The sequence below is a fragment of the Cervus elaphus genome, chromosome 15 (assembly GCF_910594005.1).
Source record: "Cervus elaphus chromosome 15, mCerEla1.1, whole genome shotgun sequence".
Classification (NCBI taxonomy): Eukaryota; Metazoa; Chordata; class Mammalia; order Artiodactyla; family Cervidae; genus Cervus; species Cervus elaphus.
This window is the reverse complement of record NC_057829.1, coordinates 92,949,161-92,967,284: the sequence shown is the minus strand read 5'-3', so window position 1 is coordinate 92,967,284 and position 18,124 is coordinate 92,949,161. Positions and strand designations below refer to the sequence as shown.

The 18,124-nt window shown below is 61.3% G+C and overlaps 1 protein-coding gene across 2 annotated transcripts in view; it reads right to left on the bottom strand.

Moving 5' to 3' along the window:
• Positions 1–18,124, bottom strand: part of INPP5A (inositol polyphosphate-5-phosphatase A) — a 149,801-nt gene that overhangs the window by 69,523 nt on the left and 62,154 nt on the right. For both annotated transcript variants that reach the window (XM_043926763.1, XM_043926764.1), the window contains exons 3-4: positions 8,590–8,690; positions 5,569–5,656 (exon numbers count right to left, since the gene is read on the bottom strand). In XM_043926763.1, the coding sequence (XP_043782698.1) occupies positions 5,569–5,656; positions 8,590–8,690 (189 nt within the window). The remainder of the gene's footprint in view (positions 1–5,568; positions 5,657–8,589; positions 8,691–18,124) is intronic.

The following is an 18,124-nucleotide window of genomic DNA, read 5'->3' as shown; positions in this document are numbered from 1 at the left end:
GCCTGGCCTGGGTGGGGCAGGACCCTGGGCACTCAGGCCAGGCTCTAAAGCGGCTTGTCGGTCGGGGTTCAAGTCTAGGTGAGGCAGAGATGTCCTCCATCCACTCAGGGCGCCCGTGGGCCAGTGAGGGAGCCGGGAGGCGCCTTCCTGGAGGACCTGAGGGGCAGACACAGCCCCGCACACGTGGTTCCCATGTATGTGCAGCGTCAGCAACACTGCGGCACAGTCCGAGGACCTCTGGTCACTGCTTCCCCCGGCACGGGGAGGTGTGAGGGGCACTCTGGGCACTGCGTGGCGGCCTCGAGAACACGCAGCGTGGGATGGGCCGGCGCCAGCCCCCCAGAGCCCCCAGGGCCGCCCCCTTCTCCCTGCCCCCGCCCCGGCCCAGCCCAGGGAGCTCCCCTGCCTGGCGGCATCCCATCCTGGGCTCCAGACGGACGCGGCCACTGGCTCTCGGGTCAGCCAGCCATGCCACCGGCCAGGTGCCCTGTTGTAAGTCCCAGGTCTTCCCAGGCGCGGTCTCACTCCACAACGGCCACGCAGCACCTTCTGTCCGTCCCGGGCACCCCCCGCCCCGCCACCTTCCGGCCAGGCCCAGGGTCTGGGCTGCATGGTGACCCGGATGCGCCCAAGCTTCGGGGCCTCCGCAGTGGCAGCCCAGGGCCGGCGTCTCCCGGGGACCACAGCATTGCAGACTCGCACACACAGTCGCAGGTGGCTCTCCGACCCCCAGGTCACGCCCTGTGCTCAAGGGGGCGCTCGGAGGCCAGGGAGGGCTCAGCCCTGCCACAAGCCATGCACAGCCCCGCGGGACACCAGCTGGAGGCAAACCGACCTGCTGGCAACTGTCCTCCCCGCCAGCTAGCCCAGCACGGCTCGTCCGCTAGACGGAAATAAAAAAGTCGAGCCTAAATGCATAAAAAATTATGACGGAGGCCCTAAATAAGGCCAGGCCCGCATGCTTATTGAGTCAAAAATCAATCAATCAATGAGGAGTGGATTAGCCGCACCTTATAAGCCCCAAAGAAACGATTTGCCCAAACACTGGGATTTAACAGCGGAGGACCAGATTCCAACACTTTTAGGAAGTAAATAATGAAAAATCAATTTAAAGAAAAAACAGATCAAGAACCCTGGACTCTGACACGCGGACACATTTACTGCCGAGTGCCGTCTCTCGGCTGACCCGAAAACTTCGGAAGGTGTTTATTTACTTCCAGCACCTTCCAGAGATCAATATTTTTAATTTGGACCCAAGTTATTATTTTTCACATCACAGCAGCGGGGAGCAGAGTAAAGTGGCTCATATTTTAGTGCTAAAAAGATCGATATGACAGTTTCACCTTCCCTCAGCCCTGCCGCTGCCGGGCCGCACATCACCGCGTCCCGCGGGGCCGCCGGGCCGCAGGGGGAGCGGCCGCCCCCGCCCCCGAGGCCGGCAGCCGTGATTTAGCTGAGCGCCGAGGGCCCCGCGCCCTCGGAAAACCAATCTTGCTTCCCTCACTTCATCAGGCCTGTCTGGACCCGCGGGCGGGGCAGGAGGCGGGGCTGGAGGGGCTACCGCAGGTCGTCCTGCATCCCAGGACGGTGCCTCCCTGCCCTTCCTCAGACCGAAGAACTGCGGCCAACGCCATGAACTCTCCGTAAATTTCCCCCGAAGTCTTACCCAGGAGAGCAGACAGGAGGAGGCCACGGAGCAGAGTGACCCCTTGGAAGGAGCGGGCATCAGGCCAGGGGGCGGGGGGGCGGAGCGGGAAAGAGCCGGTGCCACCCCACCCCTTCCAGCAGGTGCCCTCTAGGTGCCCGAGCTGGAGGACAGGCCCAGCTCCTGCTGAAGGAGACCACAGGGCCAGTGCACCCCCAGTGAGGAGCGGAAGGAGCCCCAGACACGGTGCCAAGCGGGGAGGAAGGAGCTGGTTTGCTGGTGACCTGCTGCCCAGGCGTCCTGGGCCCAGGAGCCACCAGAGTGGACACCAGCCAGCAGGGGGAGCAGAGCAGGCCCCCCCAGGGCAGGAAGGGACCCCTCAGTGCGGACAGACCCCCAACCCGGGCGCCAGGGTCTGCCCCGGGCCTCCTGGTCTGACCACGAGGGAGAAACAGGCCGTGGGGGCTCCTTGCCCGGTGACCGGGGGCAGGGGGCTTGCAGAGATTGCAGGGCTGCCCAGCTTCGGCAGGGAGGGAGGGAGCTTCCTGGGGGACTGAGATGGCCCTTCTCCCGACGTCCACGGCCCCACCGCCCCCGCCAACAGGGCCCAGTCCCAGGAGACCCTCGTGACCTGTGAGTCCATGTCAGTGGGACTTGGCCTGGCCGCACTCTCACCCACCCACGAAGCCCAGGAGGGAGCCTCTTTCCAGGATCCAGGTCAGTGGGGACGGTGGAGGCTGGAGGCTGGTGGGGGGAGCGGGGACCGGCAGGGCCACGGGCAGCAACGCCTCCATCTTCTAGGCGGCCCAGGGACTCGGGAGGCAGATGCCAGCACACTGACCTGTCTGTCCAGATGGAACCCACTTCCAGAGCTTTGAGGGGAAGTCAGAACCTCCGCGGGTTAGGGCAACACCGGGTTCGCCAAAGCAGGGTGCAGAGCCCTTGGGAGCCTGTCCTCGGTGCCTCCACTGGGTGCAGCCACAACGCGGCATCTCCACAGGCCAGGAGGGTCAGCCCCGACCACCCCGTCTCCTGCATTTGCCAATGCCCTGCAGGCGCAGGTGAGGACCGGCCAGGTGTGTGGCCACCGGCTTCACCCCACGCCTCATGGCCCCCACCAGGTTTGTGCCCAGCAGGTGGTGCCAGGGACGGCCCGGGAGTCGCCCCAGGAGGGGCTCTGGGAGCAGGGAGTGGGCGGGCGGGGCCTCAGGGCCGGGGAGGGCAGGCACCTGAGGGGCAGCCCCTTCCTTCTGGGGTCTTACTTCACTGCCCATGGCTTCCAGCTCACCTGGCCCCCTCCTCCCCAACTACACATGAGCCTTCCGTCTCCCCAGCTCCAAAGTGGAGGCCCCCGGCTCAGAGCCCCTGCACTGGGGAAACCCACCCAACCCACGATCTTCAAGGCATGCAAAGCCCAACCACTGGGATCCGGGCTCCCTGCCCCAGACCCCACCCACCTGCTCAGACAGTCTGCCGAGCAGCCGGCAGGCGCTGAAGCAGGCCCAGGCCCGGTCCGCTCAGGGACGGATTCGCTGCTCCCGGACTCTGGATCCAAGGGGCAGACGCAGAGGGCAGAAGGCCGACAATGAGCGCATCAAAGTGGCCGTGGCCTGAGGCGAGGATCCAGGGGCCAGAGGGCTGTGCCAGCCTGCAAGCTCCAGCCAGCCCACCCAGCTCATGTGTGGCTGCTTCCAACCCGAGGCCGGGCCATCAGCCCGTGAGGGCAGTCAGCGAGTTCCCAGGAGCAGGGCGGGCGATGGGAGGCTGGGGCACAGAAGGAGCAGATCTCCCAGAAGAAAACAGGCAGGAAGGGGACTGGCCAGCGGGCAGGGTCGGAGGGAGCAGAGCCGCCCAGGACGGCCAGTGGGGGATGCTCTGTCTCCTTAGGCCCGAGTGAACCACACGAGCCACTTGCTTCAGTGAGCGGCCACTCAGGATGGTCTTCGGGAGCAGACAGAATTTGGCGTTATCATTTTAAGTCTAAAATCTGAGCTTCCAGCAGCTCCGGCTGGGATGGGAGGTGCTGCTCTGGCGCCACCTCCTGGTGAAGGCCAGGACCTGCAGGCCCCTGCTGAGCAGCTGCACCCCCCAACCGAGCCCCGCCCCCCCAAAGGCTCCCCCCGCAGGGCCCAGCTCCCCCAAGCTGCAGACCCCCCTTCCTGCTGCTGAGGGCTCTGGGGCCCCCACCTCGTGTTCATCACCAGGGGCAGCTGCAGGTTTGCCCCCTTTCTGGGAACAGGCTACTATTTTCTGATCCCTATTAATACCTGTGACAGCATTTATGTACAAGATAAATTCATTTCAATTTCCTTTTTCAATTAATGGCCTATTATTTGAACCACACTCAGCTAAAAATATTACTCCAATGCCATTAATCTTGTAAAAATTAAATTTCCCTCCCTCTGACAGGCAGAGGCCAGCAGGCTGGGGCGAGGGGGTGGCCACATGGCTGCCCAGTTCTGCCCAGAACCGCAGGGGCGCAGAGGTCCCTCCACCAGGATGGCCAGAGGGTCCAGCAAAGGTGGTTCCACGCACGACCCTGAGGGGGCAGCAGACGGGCACACAGGGCCGGGGCCAGGCAGGCCTTCATCTCAGGTCGTTCCTGTATCGGGGGAGATGCTGACAAATGCACGCCTCCCCTGATGCAGAGCGTCTGGAGCGAGGTCCGGACCTGGGGTGTGGAGCTCTGCGGGCATTCCCGCCCGGGAGACGCAGCCACGCAGGATGGTGTCTGCAGGCAACGGCGCCAGGCAGGAGCAGGCCACGACCCACAGGGTGAGGGAGGCAGGGAGCGGGGCCCCCAAGCACCTCGGGCAGGTCCGGCCTCCAGCCTCATCTCCAGACCCTGTCGGGTCCCGTGGACCCCGGGAGACAGAGCCTCGGGGACCTCAGACCCGGGCTGTCCCCATGTCCCGGCTGGCATCCAGTGTGGGGTCAGGCTTGCCCAAGAAGGCGCCATCCTGAGTGCCTTCCCGGGCTGAAACGAAGCAGGATGGCCCTGTGGCCATCAGCGTACTCAACAAGAGAGGGAAGGGCTGGCGGCTCTGATAGAGACGCCGCGGGTGTGAGAGGCCGAGACTCCAATGGTCCCTGGTCCAGGAAGAACAGGAGGGGCGTGGCCTCAATGCCCAACCAGATGGCAGGGTCTTCTGTGTGCGTCATCTGCAGCGGCTGCAGATTATTCCCAGGTGGCTCGCCCACAGTGTGAAAATGTCTAATTCTGCGTACTTAAAATTACTTCCAGTTTTCACTGGCAAATAATTTTTGATAACCTTCCTTACACACGACTGTCTGCACAACGGTCCTTCCTCCAGAGAAGCCGCTGAGTGACGGGGATGCTCTGCTGCAGGTTCCTGTCTTCCATTGCAAATGGAGAAAGCCCTTTTTGAGATAAACCTCCAGGGATGAGGCCCCAGGCGCCTGCACCGTGAACCATCCCTCACCCCGCCAAGCAACAGGCTGGAGGAGGAGCGCAACTATTGCATCAGCACGGCACAACAGGTGCCTCCGAGCAGAGCAGAGAGCTCGGGAACTGGCGTTTCCAGGAACGACGGAGACTTCCAAAGGCTGTGAGACAGACAGGTGGACGGGCAGCGGGCACTCCCGGCCTTCCTGCGGCCACGGCCTCTGCGCCCGAGAACCAAGGCCCCGTCCACCGACGAGCTGATTGACGCCACTCTTCACAAGACAGGGACCCTCGAGGTGGTGACAGCCACCCAGAGGTGCTCAGCTCTGCGCCCCGAGATGCCCATCCGTCCCCGCACCCAGCATACCCCTGGCCATCACGCCAGCGGGGGCTGCTGTCCGTGGTCCCCCCACCGTCACGTGGAACTCACGCACGGCCCAGGCCCGGGGCAGGGCAGCCCGCCATGTAGGGGACGGCAGGGCCCACGGGCCCCCGCGCTGAGGAGGAGCTCGCTCACCGTGAAGTGCTCCTGGGACTTGTAGTTCTCGTCCAGGTAGACCCGCGCCCGATTGTACTCCTTCATCGCGTCGCTGGAGAGCAGCTCCCTGGAAGGAAGAGGGACGTCTTTACACACGTCACGCAGGCAGCTCCTGGTCCCATAGGAGCGCTTACGGGGGCAGGAACGGCCACCTGGAAACCATGGGGAGCGGGGGAGCGGGGAAGGAAGTGGGGAAGGCCCATCTCTAAGACGTGGCTGGAGTGCAGCCGCCACGCACCCCCCGGGTCTGCGATGGCTCTGGACGGATGGGGGTGCCTGACCCCCCCAAGGGGGGCGCCCCAACACCGCCCGGCAAGGGGAGGGGACACGAGTGCCCCACTGGCCTTCCACCCGGGGCGGGGAGAAGAGGGCTCCAGCTCTGAGAGGTGAAGGCCAGCAGGCAGGAAGGAGCGGGGAGGAGGGCTGGGAGGATGAGCCTTGAGAGGGTCAAACTAGTGCCCGAGCCCCGGCTGCCTGCCAGACAAGCCCCAGCATGCCCGCGGGCAGAGGCAGGGTGTGGGCACGACACCCCGCAAGTCAGCATGCCGAGAAGTGGCAAACAGGGCCCGTGCCCCACAAGAAAGTCAACAGAAACAGACCCCGAAAGGACAAAAGTGATGCAATTCACCGAAAAGAGACTTGAGAGAGCTACTATAAATATAACCAAAGATTTAAAGGGAAACGTGGACAGAGTAGTAAGGAAAATATGCACACAAATGGTACTTCTAGAGCTAAAATTACAGTACCAGAAGTAAATTCACTGGATGGACCTCAGAGCAGATTAAAATGTAAAAAAAAAAAAAGGATAGATTAGTGATTAAAAGACAGGACTATTCAAACTGAAGCAAAGAAGAAAAATATGAACTGAAAAAATCTGAAAGAGCTCATCAGAAGTGGGAGTCTGAGAACAAAGAGAAAGGAAGCAACAACCCAAACGCTTTCCTGAAATTTCAGTAAAATTATGAACCTACAGGTTGGAAAAGCTCAAAGAACTCCAAGCAAAAGAAACACAAAGAAAATCAAACTAAAGAAAAACAATCAAGTTGCTACACACGAGCTAGAAAGACAAACTTCGAGTCGGGGGAAAAAGACACAGTATATACAGAAGATGAAGACCAGAACAACAGCCAATTCTGCTCAGGAACAAGGCCGCACAGAGGACAATGGAACAATATCCTTAAAGTACTGAAGGGGAAAATGGACAAGCTAGAATTCTGTTTACAACAGAAACAGCTTTCAAAGACGAAGACAAAGACTTTCTTCAGACAAACAAAAGCTGAGATAATTGATCAGCAGCAACTTGCGTTGAGATAAACGTTAACGTTCTCAGGTCGGAGGAAGATGGTGTGGAGAGAAAGCTGGCAAGGCCGTGCCCCGGGGGCGGCAGGTGGCCACACAGGGGACGCGTTCCTGCACTTTTTAACCTCTGAGAAAGGTAGCCAACTGGTTCAGAGCAAAAACGGCAACACCCGTGTTACGCACAACTTGGGCAGGAACAACAGCAGGACGATGGCAGGGGACAGGAACGTGTGATGGCGTGGGCATGGAGGTGAGACACTGCAGCCATGTCTGCTCATCTCTGAAATGCCCAGCGTCACCAAAAGTGTTCTCTTCTTGTTGACTAACTAGAGTTCTTCAGATATTTAAATACTGACAATTTTTGTCAGTCAAATACATTGCAGATATCTTTTCCCAAGTGTGGCTAAACTGTGACTTTGTTTATCGTGTCTTTGGATGAAGACTTCATCACCACGGTCCAACGTGTCCGTCTTCCCTCTGCTGGACCTGCACACTTTCTGAAGGAGCCTCTGCCCGGATGCTCTCCTGCACTTCACCCTCGGGCCATCGGACGGACCACCCTGAGGCCTCCTGCCCCGGCTCTGGCACAACTGGAACTCAGCCCGGGAAGGGGGGGGGAGGGAAGGGGGACAGGACAGGGTTGGGGGGGGGCGGGGACCAGGACAGGCGGGGGGACCAGCTCATGGCTTCCTAGCCCAGGGCCCCCCAGTGCCCTCCCGACCCAGCTGCCACTGGCCACACCCGGGGGCAAGGCGGGGGGCCCTGCACAGCCCACCAGGTGTCGCCCAACCCCCACACACGGGGGGCTCGGGGCCGGGCAGTGAGGACGCCCGCCTCACTCTGCTGCCGGATTCCTGGGGCGAGCCCTGGCCCTCTGCTCCTCTACGCTGAATCTAGTATTAGTTTCAGCGCTAAGAAAACATTTTGATTGAAATTGCTTTAAGTTATAGGTTATCTGGGGAAAATTTGGAAGTTTTTAAACATCTGTCTTTTAACAAATGAGCCACAATGTGACAGCTGAAAACATGGATGACTTGTGTCCACCCACAGGGGACTGAGGCCGGTGATGGCTGCTGGGCTCGGCCTCGGGCTGGGGCCAGGCTGGACCCCAGGCTGGACACCCCCCACAGCTGCCTCGGAGGCGTCACCTCCCCCCTCCACCAGTGGGAGCCGCCATGGCACCTGGAGTCCGGGTCACACACAGCAGAGAGGGCGCCTGCCGTCCGGCCCACTCCTGCCCACCCCCGCGTCCAGCTCCCAGGTCCGCGTCCCTGTTCCCGGGCGCCATGCGGCTCTGGGTAGGCCTGACCCCCACAGAGCCACAGGGCACGCCTCCCACGGACAGCGGCGCTCTGTGCCTGCCCCACTGCGACCAGCGAGCTGTGAGCTTCTGAATGGACACCTGGCCCATCCGTCCACCTGTCCTCAGCAGCAGCAGGCCACACAGCCGTCAGGCCACAGGACGGAATCTCAGCCTGGACCCGGGGCTGACATTTCTGAGCCCAGAGGTGCCACTGCCTGGAACTCCGAGGGGTGCAGCCACCCCATCGCTACACCGCCCCTGACGCCCGGGCCACGCCCCCTCTTGGACAAGGCACCCCAACCCGGGCCTGGCCCTCAGTGGGGCTTGCCCCTCACCCCCAGCCACACCCACCCCGCCCCAGGAGGAGGTAGAGGCCAGGCAGCTGCCCCCAGACTTACTTGACGAACTTGTCCACGTGCGACATGGACGCTTCATAGTTCTTCCCTCCGAACTCCTGGCAGTGCAGGGCCAGGAAGTGTGGCCTGTGAGCGTGGACGACCTGCGGAAGAAAGGCAGGCATCAGGGCGGCCCCCGACCCCGGGGCGTGGTCCCCAGGGAGCTCCCCGTCTCTCAGGAATGCTGGCGTCTCCCCCATCCCGATGGGAGGTCCCGCGTCGGCCACAGAGCAGCGGGCAGGGCCAGGAGGACAGCCATCCTGACGCTGCCGTGGCCCCGTGGGGATGAGAGTGCACGCGTGTCGTATGCGTGTGTCGGCGCTGTGCACACATGTGTGCATGTGCCCCACCATCTAGGAGGGAGCAGGGCTTCCCCGGTGGCTCAGACAGTGAAGAATCCGCCTGCAACACGGGAGACCTGGGTTCAATCCCTGGGTTGGGCAGACGCCCTGGAGAAGCGAATGGCGACCCCCCCGTGTTCTTGCCTGGAGCATCCATGGACGCAGGAGCCTGGCGGGCTACAGTCCACAGGGTCACAGACAGTCAGACACGACTGAGCGACGGGCACGCACAGGAGGAGCAAAGCTGGCCGCGAGGGCGGGCGCTGTCTCACGCCCGGCTGCCCGACTCGCCCTCGAGCCCCAGCCCAGCCCCTGGCGAGGTGGGCGCGGCTGCGGCGGTCAGCAGTCAGCGGGACTGGGTGCAGCCAGGCAGGGGCAGGCGGCAGAGCCGGCAGGCCCACTCCTCCGGGCGCGGCTCGCCCCCCAGCCCCCGGGGCCAGGCCCGCAGCGTCTCCCTGGCCACCAGGGTCTCCCCGGGCTCCAGCCAGACAGGCCCCAAGGCGGCACCCAGCCGGGCCTCCCTCCTGTCACTCGAACTCCACCACGGAGTCCTCCTTGGAGCTGCGGCCTTGTAGCCTAGCGGCTCTGCGGGGAGCATGAGAGGGCCGTCCTGAGGGGGAGCCAGCCTCAGGGGGAGCCATCCTGAGGGGGAGAGAGCCGTCCTGAGGGAGAGAACAGTCCTGAGGGGGAGAGAGCCATCCTGAGGGGGAGAGAGCCATCCTGAGGGGGAGAGCCATCCTGAGAGAGCCGTCCTGAGGGGGAGGGAGCCGTCCTGAGGGGGAGCCGTCCTGAGGGAGAGAGCCGTCCTGAGGGGGAGCCGTCCTGAGGGAGAGAGCCGTCCTGAGGGGGAGAGACCCATCCTGAGGGAGAGAGAGCCGTCCTGAGGGAGAGACCCGTCCTGAGGGAGAGAGAGCCATCCTGAGGGAGAGAGAGCCGTCCTGAGGGAGAGACCCGTCCTGAGGGAGAGAGAGCCATCCTGAGGGAGAGAACAGTCCTGAGGGGGAGAGAGCCGTCCTAAGGGGGAAAGGCGTCCTGAGAGAGCCGTCCTGAGAGAGCCATCCTGAGGGGGAGAGCCGTCCTGAGGGGGAGCTGTCCTGAAGGGGAGAGAGCCTTCCTGAGGGAGAGAACAGTCCTGAGGGGGAGAGAGCCATCCTGAGGGGGAGAGAGCCATTCTGAGGGGGAGAGCCATCCTGAGAGAGCCGTCCTGAGGGGGAGAGAGCCATCCTGAGGGGGAGAGAGCCATTCTGAGGGGGAGAGCCATCCTGAGAGAGCCGTCCTAAGGGGGAGCCGTCCTGAGGGAGAGAGCTGTCCTGAGGGGGAGAGACCCTTCCTGAGGGAGAGAGAGCCGTCCTGAGGGGGAGGGAGCCGTCCTGAGAGTGCCGCCTGAGGGAGAGAGCTGTCCTGAAGGGAGCCGTCCTGAGAGGGAGAGCCATCCAGCGGCCTGGCCGCCCTGCAGCCCTCCCTGCATGGGGTCCTGACACGGGCCACGGCCTGGACCCGCGTCTCCCCTGGGTCCTGAAACAGGCTGGGCATCGGGAGCGAACTTCAGGTCACCCGGGCAGGTGTGGACCCACACGGCTCACGAGGGGACCCGGAGGCCGCGGCCCCACACCCCAGGGCGCCCACAGCTGGGGGCGCGGGCAGCGGTGCCAGGACATTCACGGCAGGGGCGGCGGCCAGGGTGAAGCCCCCAGGAGACGGCCAGGGCAGGGTGGCCGGGACGGACAGCGAGGGCGGCACTGGAACTGCAGCGAGGCCCCGGCCGTCCACTCCCGCGCCCCACCCGTCCTCCGCTCTGCGCCTCCCTTGGCGTGGTGACACAGCCGGACCTGCAGAGCCCACCCTGGCCTCCCAGCCCACCATCCCAGAGGCGGGCGACCCACGCGCAGGGCCACAGTGTCGCTTCCCACGCCGCCTGCACCCGGCCTCGGCCACCGCGTCCTGCCCAGAGGTCAGCGAGCCGTGGGTGGACGGGCCGCGGTCCACAGGCTGAGACACGGCTCCTCTGGGCACAAGGGCAGTGAGGTGCCCGACGGGAAGGGGCTGCACCCGGGGCTCAGCCAGCTGACCAGAGAGGGGGCTGGGGGGAAGGGACGTGGGCCAGGCCCTGGAGTGGAGCACAGAGCGCCAGGCAGGCAGGAGGGAGCCCCGCTCAGCGGCAGCTGCCCCTGACCCAAGATGGCGGGCGGCACATCCAGCTTCAGGGAGGTGCCTGGACCCGGCCGTGCCCTCAGGGAAGGGCACGCAGTGACACCCGGCTCACCCCTGCACTCCGCCTGAGCAGGGTACAGGATGCTCACCAGCGCGCTCTCACTGCCCCCTCAACACTGGCCCAGATCCCCCCTTCCTGGACTCCAGCCTCAGGGCTCGGGGAACCAGGCGGCAGGCCTCCCAGCGGGCGCCTCACCCAACACTGCACAGCCGGGTAGGGGCCAGGGCACTCGGGCAGCAGATCACCTCCACAACCAGGGCAGATTGCAGGCTGGTTTCCGGGCCCAGGCCCGGGACCTCAAAGGGCACCAGGGACCCCGGTCAGAAGCGGCTCCAGGCAGCCTGGGTCAGGGCACCAGACGGCCTGGCCTCAGGCCCAGGAACAAGAAACACCACAGCGCAGTCGCGTGAAAGCCACCACAGGCGGCGTGATGTGTGCGGCTGTCCCCGCCGCGTCTGGGACCCGGGACAACACACAAAGCCAGACCTTCGCGAGGGGCGCAGGGCTCCACCCGGGCAGCTCCTCCCGGGATGCCGGGAGCAGCACAGGCCGGGAGGGGCGTGGACAGGCGCAGGTCGTCCCGAGGAAGCTGGCGGCTCACGACCCTGCTCAGGGCTGCTTCCTCCGGGCCCAGTCCCCATTGTCCAGCAGCTCAGGCCCAGCTCCAGTCCGGGGGCGGGAAGGGCAGAAGGCATCCCGGAGACAGGCAGGGGATTCATGTGGGCTCCTGCAGGTCACACCGCCACGCCGTGTGCAGAGGCTGTGGGTCCCCAGAGTGTGTCAGGGACCATGCCCAAGTCCCCAGGGAGGGCCGAGCCCCAGGGAGTGGCTTTCCAGGGACACCCCGCCAGTGACTCAGGGAGGCCAGGACCTGATGCCCCAAGCAGCCGCCTCAGGCCGGGCGGGTCCTCTGGGCAGGGCCTTGCTGCCGCCTTCACACCCACACGCGTCTTCCTCACGAGACCACTCATTCTGTCATGGGCTGAACTAAAGTGGCCTTTTAAGGCACAGAATTCACTCTTCACGTCACATCAAACTCCTCAAACACTTGACTCTGATCCCACAAATCTCGAAAAAATGAAGGATCCAAAACTAGCCCACCCGCGCCCCCCCACACATCGGGGAGCCCCTGGTGGCCTGCAGGCCCAGCCCACCCGCTGCAGGGCCCGGTGGGGAGGGCCCTCCATATGGAGGACAGGAGAGGGTGCTTCAAAAGCCACGGTGAGGCGCCGGGAGGAGCTCACGCGGGAGTGGACGGGAGGAGACAAAGGTACGTCTCGCGTGAGAACGAAGGTGCTGAAACGATGGGTCCTCCTCATGAAGCGTCTGGGGAGGAAAGTGACAGACGCCTGCAGGAAAGGCCCCACGCGCCGGGAAAGCGGCCACCATGCCCCTCTCCGCAGACTGCAGACCACGCGCCCCCCACGCCAGAGGCCACACGGGTCCACGGAGGCTCTCCCTGGGCAGCCCAGGGACGAACGCACAGCAGGGAACGGGGCTTGGGGGAGGGAGCAGGTTCAGAGGAGCCTGGCCCCCACCAGGAGCATCGGGATGGGGGGTTTGGGGGGTTTGGGGGGCCCTGCAGGAAGTGGGAGAGGAGCCTGACGCCACGTTGGAGTTTAACCAGCACTCCCCCTCCACCCAGGACAGGCCACACACACACACACACACACACACACACACACTCTTACATCCACGAGCTCATGATGATGCTAACCCCCCCTGCCATGCCAGTCAGCGTGGAGTCAGGACACCCCTCTGAAAACCGGTGGATGAAAAGAATGAAGCCTTCCTTCCCTCCTGCGTCTCTGGGGAAACGGGAGGGCAAGCCCCTCTCAGGGAAATGTCAAGCCAAGAAATGGAGGCGAGGCACCGGGACCAGACTATGCACGGCCACACGGGAACCCAGGGCTTCCGGCTGAGATGGGAGGCGGGTACAGAGAGACCCCCGTGTGAAAACCCAAACCAACTTTCAACCCAGGTGGAATCGCAGCAGCCGGACTCGGAGGCACAGAGTAGAAAGGGTGAGGGGGCGGGGGGCAGGTCACCGGGCTCACAGCTTCTGGGTCTAACGGGCAGCCGGGCGACCAGCCCACACGGCTCAGTCACACCCAGCCCTGGGCAGGGACGGCCCAAGGCGGCTGCGGACGGCAGGAGACGCTTGGCCTGGCGGGTCCATGGGCCGGCTGCAGGGTGCCAGGAGGCCCTGCTTCTGCAGAGCAGGGCTGCAGGGAGGGCGGAGGGGCTGCAGCGGGAATGTGAGCAGGGGAGCAGGGGCAGGCGGGCGCTCTGAGACGGAGAGGAGGCACCCCGTTGCCCACAGCAGGCAGCACAGCTCTGCCGGACTTTGCCAGACGGACAGAAGAGGGTGCTGTGAGGCCAGGAATGCGGCAGGCAGAGGAAGGGCAGGTCTCCGCAGGGCTGCGGCCCGCAGGAAAGCGCACCCCCAGGAAGAGGCCCGCCCTTGACAGAGGCACAGAGCAGCCCAGAGCTGCGAGCCCCCTGCAGACAGAGCCAAACATCCAGACAGGCGCCGAGGGGAGGAGAAATGCTTGGAAACAGAACAAAATTAGAAATGGACTCGAAAGAGACCAGGATCAACCTCAGGACAGAAATGGGGAAAAGGACAAAATCGTCACAGGAAAGAAGAGCACGTTACAGAGCGCCCGAGGGAGAACCGACTTCGAGGAAAGTTCAGCAGGGGCCACACAGGCCGGAAAAACCCAGAGAGTGAAGAGAGCGTCAGCAGGAAGGCAGGGGGGAGCCCCTGCACCCCGGGGAGCTGCCCTCCCCGGGGAGAGGGCGAGGCAGGGAACTCGGGGCCCAGGGAAGCCTCCCAAGGCAGGGGGAGCTGAACTCACACTGAGGGGCATCTGAGCACCCGAGACAATCACCCCAGAGCAACGGACTCCCAGACACATCCCAGCGAAACACACAGTCCTCCAGGACCCCAGGAAACCAAACCAGAGACCCACAGCACAGCCAGAGACCCACACCACAGTCAGAGACCCACACCAGAACCACCGACACCCACACCAGAACCACCGTGCAGGTGGAGCAGTGGCAGAACCACCTTTTATAAAAATCCTCAGTGCGACCAAGCATGAGCCAAGAATCACACAGCTCAGTCAACCGTCCTTCAAACGTCAAAGCCAGAGAGGGCGTCTTCGTGAGTAAACTCGGGTGGGCTCTGTCCCCGTGAGCCTGCGCGGAGCTCCACTAGAGCAGGCTGGGCAGACCCTGACCGGGGCCCAGGGCAGACTCAGGCCCGGCAGCCAGCAGCCTCGGGGCAACACCCCTGGGCAGGTGTGGAGGCCGCCCCTGGGAACCTGACCCCAAGCCAGGAGGCAAGTCGGACCGGCTAGGGTGGGGAGCGGGGATGGGGTGCTGACCCTTGATTTGAAGTAGCAATTGTAAGTCATAGTTTACAGCCACCGTAACCCGCCGGCTGGAGTCCCCAGTGCAGGCGGAGGGACAGCACATGCTGCTCGGAAACCTGCGTAGTCCCAGCGTGTCCAGGCGGCACACGAAGGAGCAGGGTGCAACCAGAGGCAGGCGGACTCAAAACCCACAGAGGCCAGGAAGACACTTCATGAAAGGCAAGGCGCCAGTAAACAACTTCAAACGGAATGCGAAAGAAAAAGAGAAGCAATCCAAAAGAAAGCAGAAATGGGAAAATAAAGGGACAAACCAGAAGGTGTAAACATAAAACAGACAATACAATGGCAGGTCCCAAACCTACCGTGTTGATGGTCACATTGAATGCTCACGGTCTGGACCGCACTGAACGGTAGGGCTGCCTGACCGCTGCGGACAGTGACGGCTGCAGACAGTGACCCCCGCGGACAGTGACCCCCATGTACAGTGACCGCCGCGGACAGTGACGGCTGCAGACAGTGACGGCTGCGGACAGTGACCGCCGTGGACAGTGACCGCCGCGGACAGTGGCGGCCGCGGACAGTTACCGCCGTGGACAGTGACCGCCGCGGACAGTGACGGCTGCAGACAGTGACCCCCGCGGACAGTGACCCCCATGTACAGTGACCGCCGCGGACAGTGACAGCTGCAGACAGTGACGGCTGCGGACAGTGACCGCCGTGGACAGTGACCACCGCGGACAGTGGCGGTCGCGGACAGTGACCGCCGTGGACAGTGACCACCACGGACAGTGACGGCTGCAGACAGTGACCCCCGTGGACAGTGGCGGCCACGGACAGTGACCGCCGTGGACAGTGACCGCCGTGGACAGTGGTGGCTGCGGACAGTGGAGGCTGTGGACAGCACAGAGCAGAGTGTCCACCACAGAAGGTTCTGAGAGACAAGGCCATGCTGGTGCCTGAGCCCCAGGGGCTGGGAGGTGCCTCAGTGAGCGGCAGGGGCTCCAGAGGACGACCACAGAGGGCTTGGAAGGAAGACACACACATGTGCACGGCCAGTGATGGGAACGCACACACGCGCGTGTGGACACTGCCCTGACAGACAGCCCAGGACGCGGCTGCGGGACGCACCCTCTCCTGTGGCCCACTCAGCAGGAAAGGCCATCGCTAGGCCACAGAACAAACCATAGGCTGCTGCCCGGCCTTTCAGGGATCACAGTCAAAGATGGAGAAGGTCCACACGGTCAGCAAAGACAAGACCGGGAGCTCACTAGGGCTCAGATCATCAGCTCCTTAATGCAAAATTTAGGCTTCAATTAAACAAAGTAGGCCATTTGTTTAATGAATGAATTAATTAAACACTAGGCCATTCAGGTATGACCTAAATTAAATCCCTTATGTTTATACACTGGAGGTGACAAATAGATTCAAGGGATTAGATGTGGTAGACATGGTGCCTGAAGAACTGTGGATGGTGCTTGTAACATTGTACAGGAGGCGGCCAAAACCATCCCCAAGAAAAAGAAATGCATGAAAACAAAACGGTTGTCTGACGACGCTTCACAAATAGCTGAGGAAAGAAGAGAAATGAAAGGCAAAGGAGATGCACTCATAGCCATCTGAATGCAGAGTTCCAAAGAACAGCAAGCAGAGATAAGAAAGCCTTTCTCGGTGATCAAAGCAAAGAAACAGAGGAAAACAATGGGAAACACCAGAGATCTCTTCAAGAAAACTGGAGATATCAAGTGAACTTTTCAGGTAAGAATAGGCACAATAAAGGACAGAAACAGGAAGGACCTAACAGAAGCGGAAGATATTAAGAAGAGGTGGCAAGAATACACAGAAGAACCATACAAGAAAGGTCTTAATGACCTGGATAACCATGATAAGTGTGGTTACTCATCTAGAGCCAGACATCCTGGAGTGTGAAGTCAAGTGGGCCCTAGGAAGCATCACTGCGAACAAAGCTAGTGGATGTGATAAAATTCTAGCTGAGCTATTTAAAATCCCCAAAGACGACACTGTGAAAGTGCTGCACTCAGTATGCTAGCAAATTTGGAAAACTCAGCTGTGGCCACAGGTCTAGAAGAGGTCAATTTTCACTTCAATGCCAAAGAATGTTCAACCCACTGTATAATTGCACTCATTTCACACGCTAGTAAGGTTACACTCAAAATCCTTCAAGCTTGGCTTTAACAGTATGTGAACTGAGAACTTCCAGATGTTCAAGCTGGGTTTTGAAGAGGCAGAGAGACCAGAGATCAAATTCCCAACATTCACTGGATCGTGGAGAAAGCAAGGGAATTCCAGAAAAACATCTTCTGCTTCACTGATGACGCTAAAGCCTTTGACTGTGTATATCACAACAAACTGTGGGAAATTCTTAAAGAGATGGAGTACCAGACCACCTTACCTGTTTCCTGAGAAACCTGTATGCAGGTCAAGAAGCAATGATTAGAACCAGACATGGAACAACTTAGTAGTTCAAAACTGGGGAAGGAGAACAACAAGGCTGTGTATTGACACCCTGCTTATTTAACTTGTGCAGAGTACATCATGTGAAGTGCCGGGCAGGATGAAGCACAAACTGGAATCAAGATTGCCGGGAGAAATATCAACAACTTCAGACATGCAGATGATGGAAGAAAGTGAAGAGGAACTAAAGAACATCTTGATGAAGGTGAAAGAGGAGGTTTAAAAAAGCTGGCTTGAAACTCAACACTCAAAAATCTAAGATCATGGCATAGAAAGGTGGAAGATGGAAGCAGTGACAGATTTTGTTTTTGGGGGCTCCAGAATCACTATGGATACTGACTGCAGCCATGAAATTAAAAGACGCTTGCTCCTTGGAAGAAAAACTATGACAAACCTAGACATTGTACTAAAAAGCAGAGGCATCACTTTGCCAACAAAGGTCCGTCTGGTCAAAGCCATGGTTTTCCCAGTGGTCATGTACGGATGCGAGAGCTGGACCATAAAGAAAGCTGAGTGCCGAAGAACTGATGCTTTCAACTGTGGTGTTGGAGAAGACTCCTGAGAGTCCCTTGGACTGCAAGGAGATCCAACCAGTCCATCCTAAAGGAGATCAGTCCTGAATATTCATTGGAAGAACTGATGCTGAAGCTGAAACTCCAACACTTTGGCCCCCTGATGGGAAGAGCTGACTCACTGGAAAAGACCCTGATGCTGGGAGGGATTGAAGGCAGGAGGAGAAGGGGATGACAGAGGATGAGATGGTTGGATGGCATCACCGACTCGATGGGCATGGGTTTGAGCAAACTCCGGGAGTTGGTGATGGACGGGGAGGCCTGGCGTGCGGCGGTCCACGGGGTCGCAGAGAGTAGACACGACTTTGCTGCTGAACAGCAACAACCTGTTTTCCCAGGCTCTCTGAGCGTCCCCTTCCTCACGCGCCTGCCTTGTTCGGTCACTGTGCTCAAGACAGACGCACAGCAAGCACCGGATGGCGTGTCCGTTCAACACCATCGCAAATGCCGCGGGGGCAGGACCAGCTGTCACCCGGGGGACCCCGGGACTAGGAGTGAAAGTGCCGGCCCGGAGCTCTCTGGGCCACTGAGGTCAGAGCTGCAGGCCTCCCCCCGCCTCCA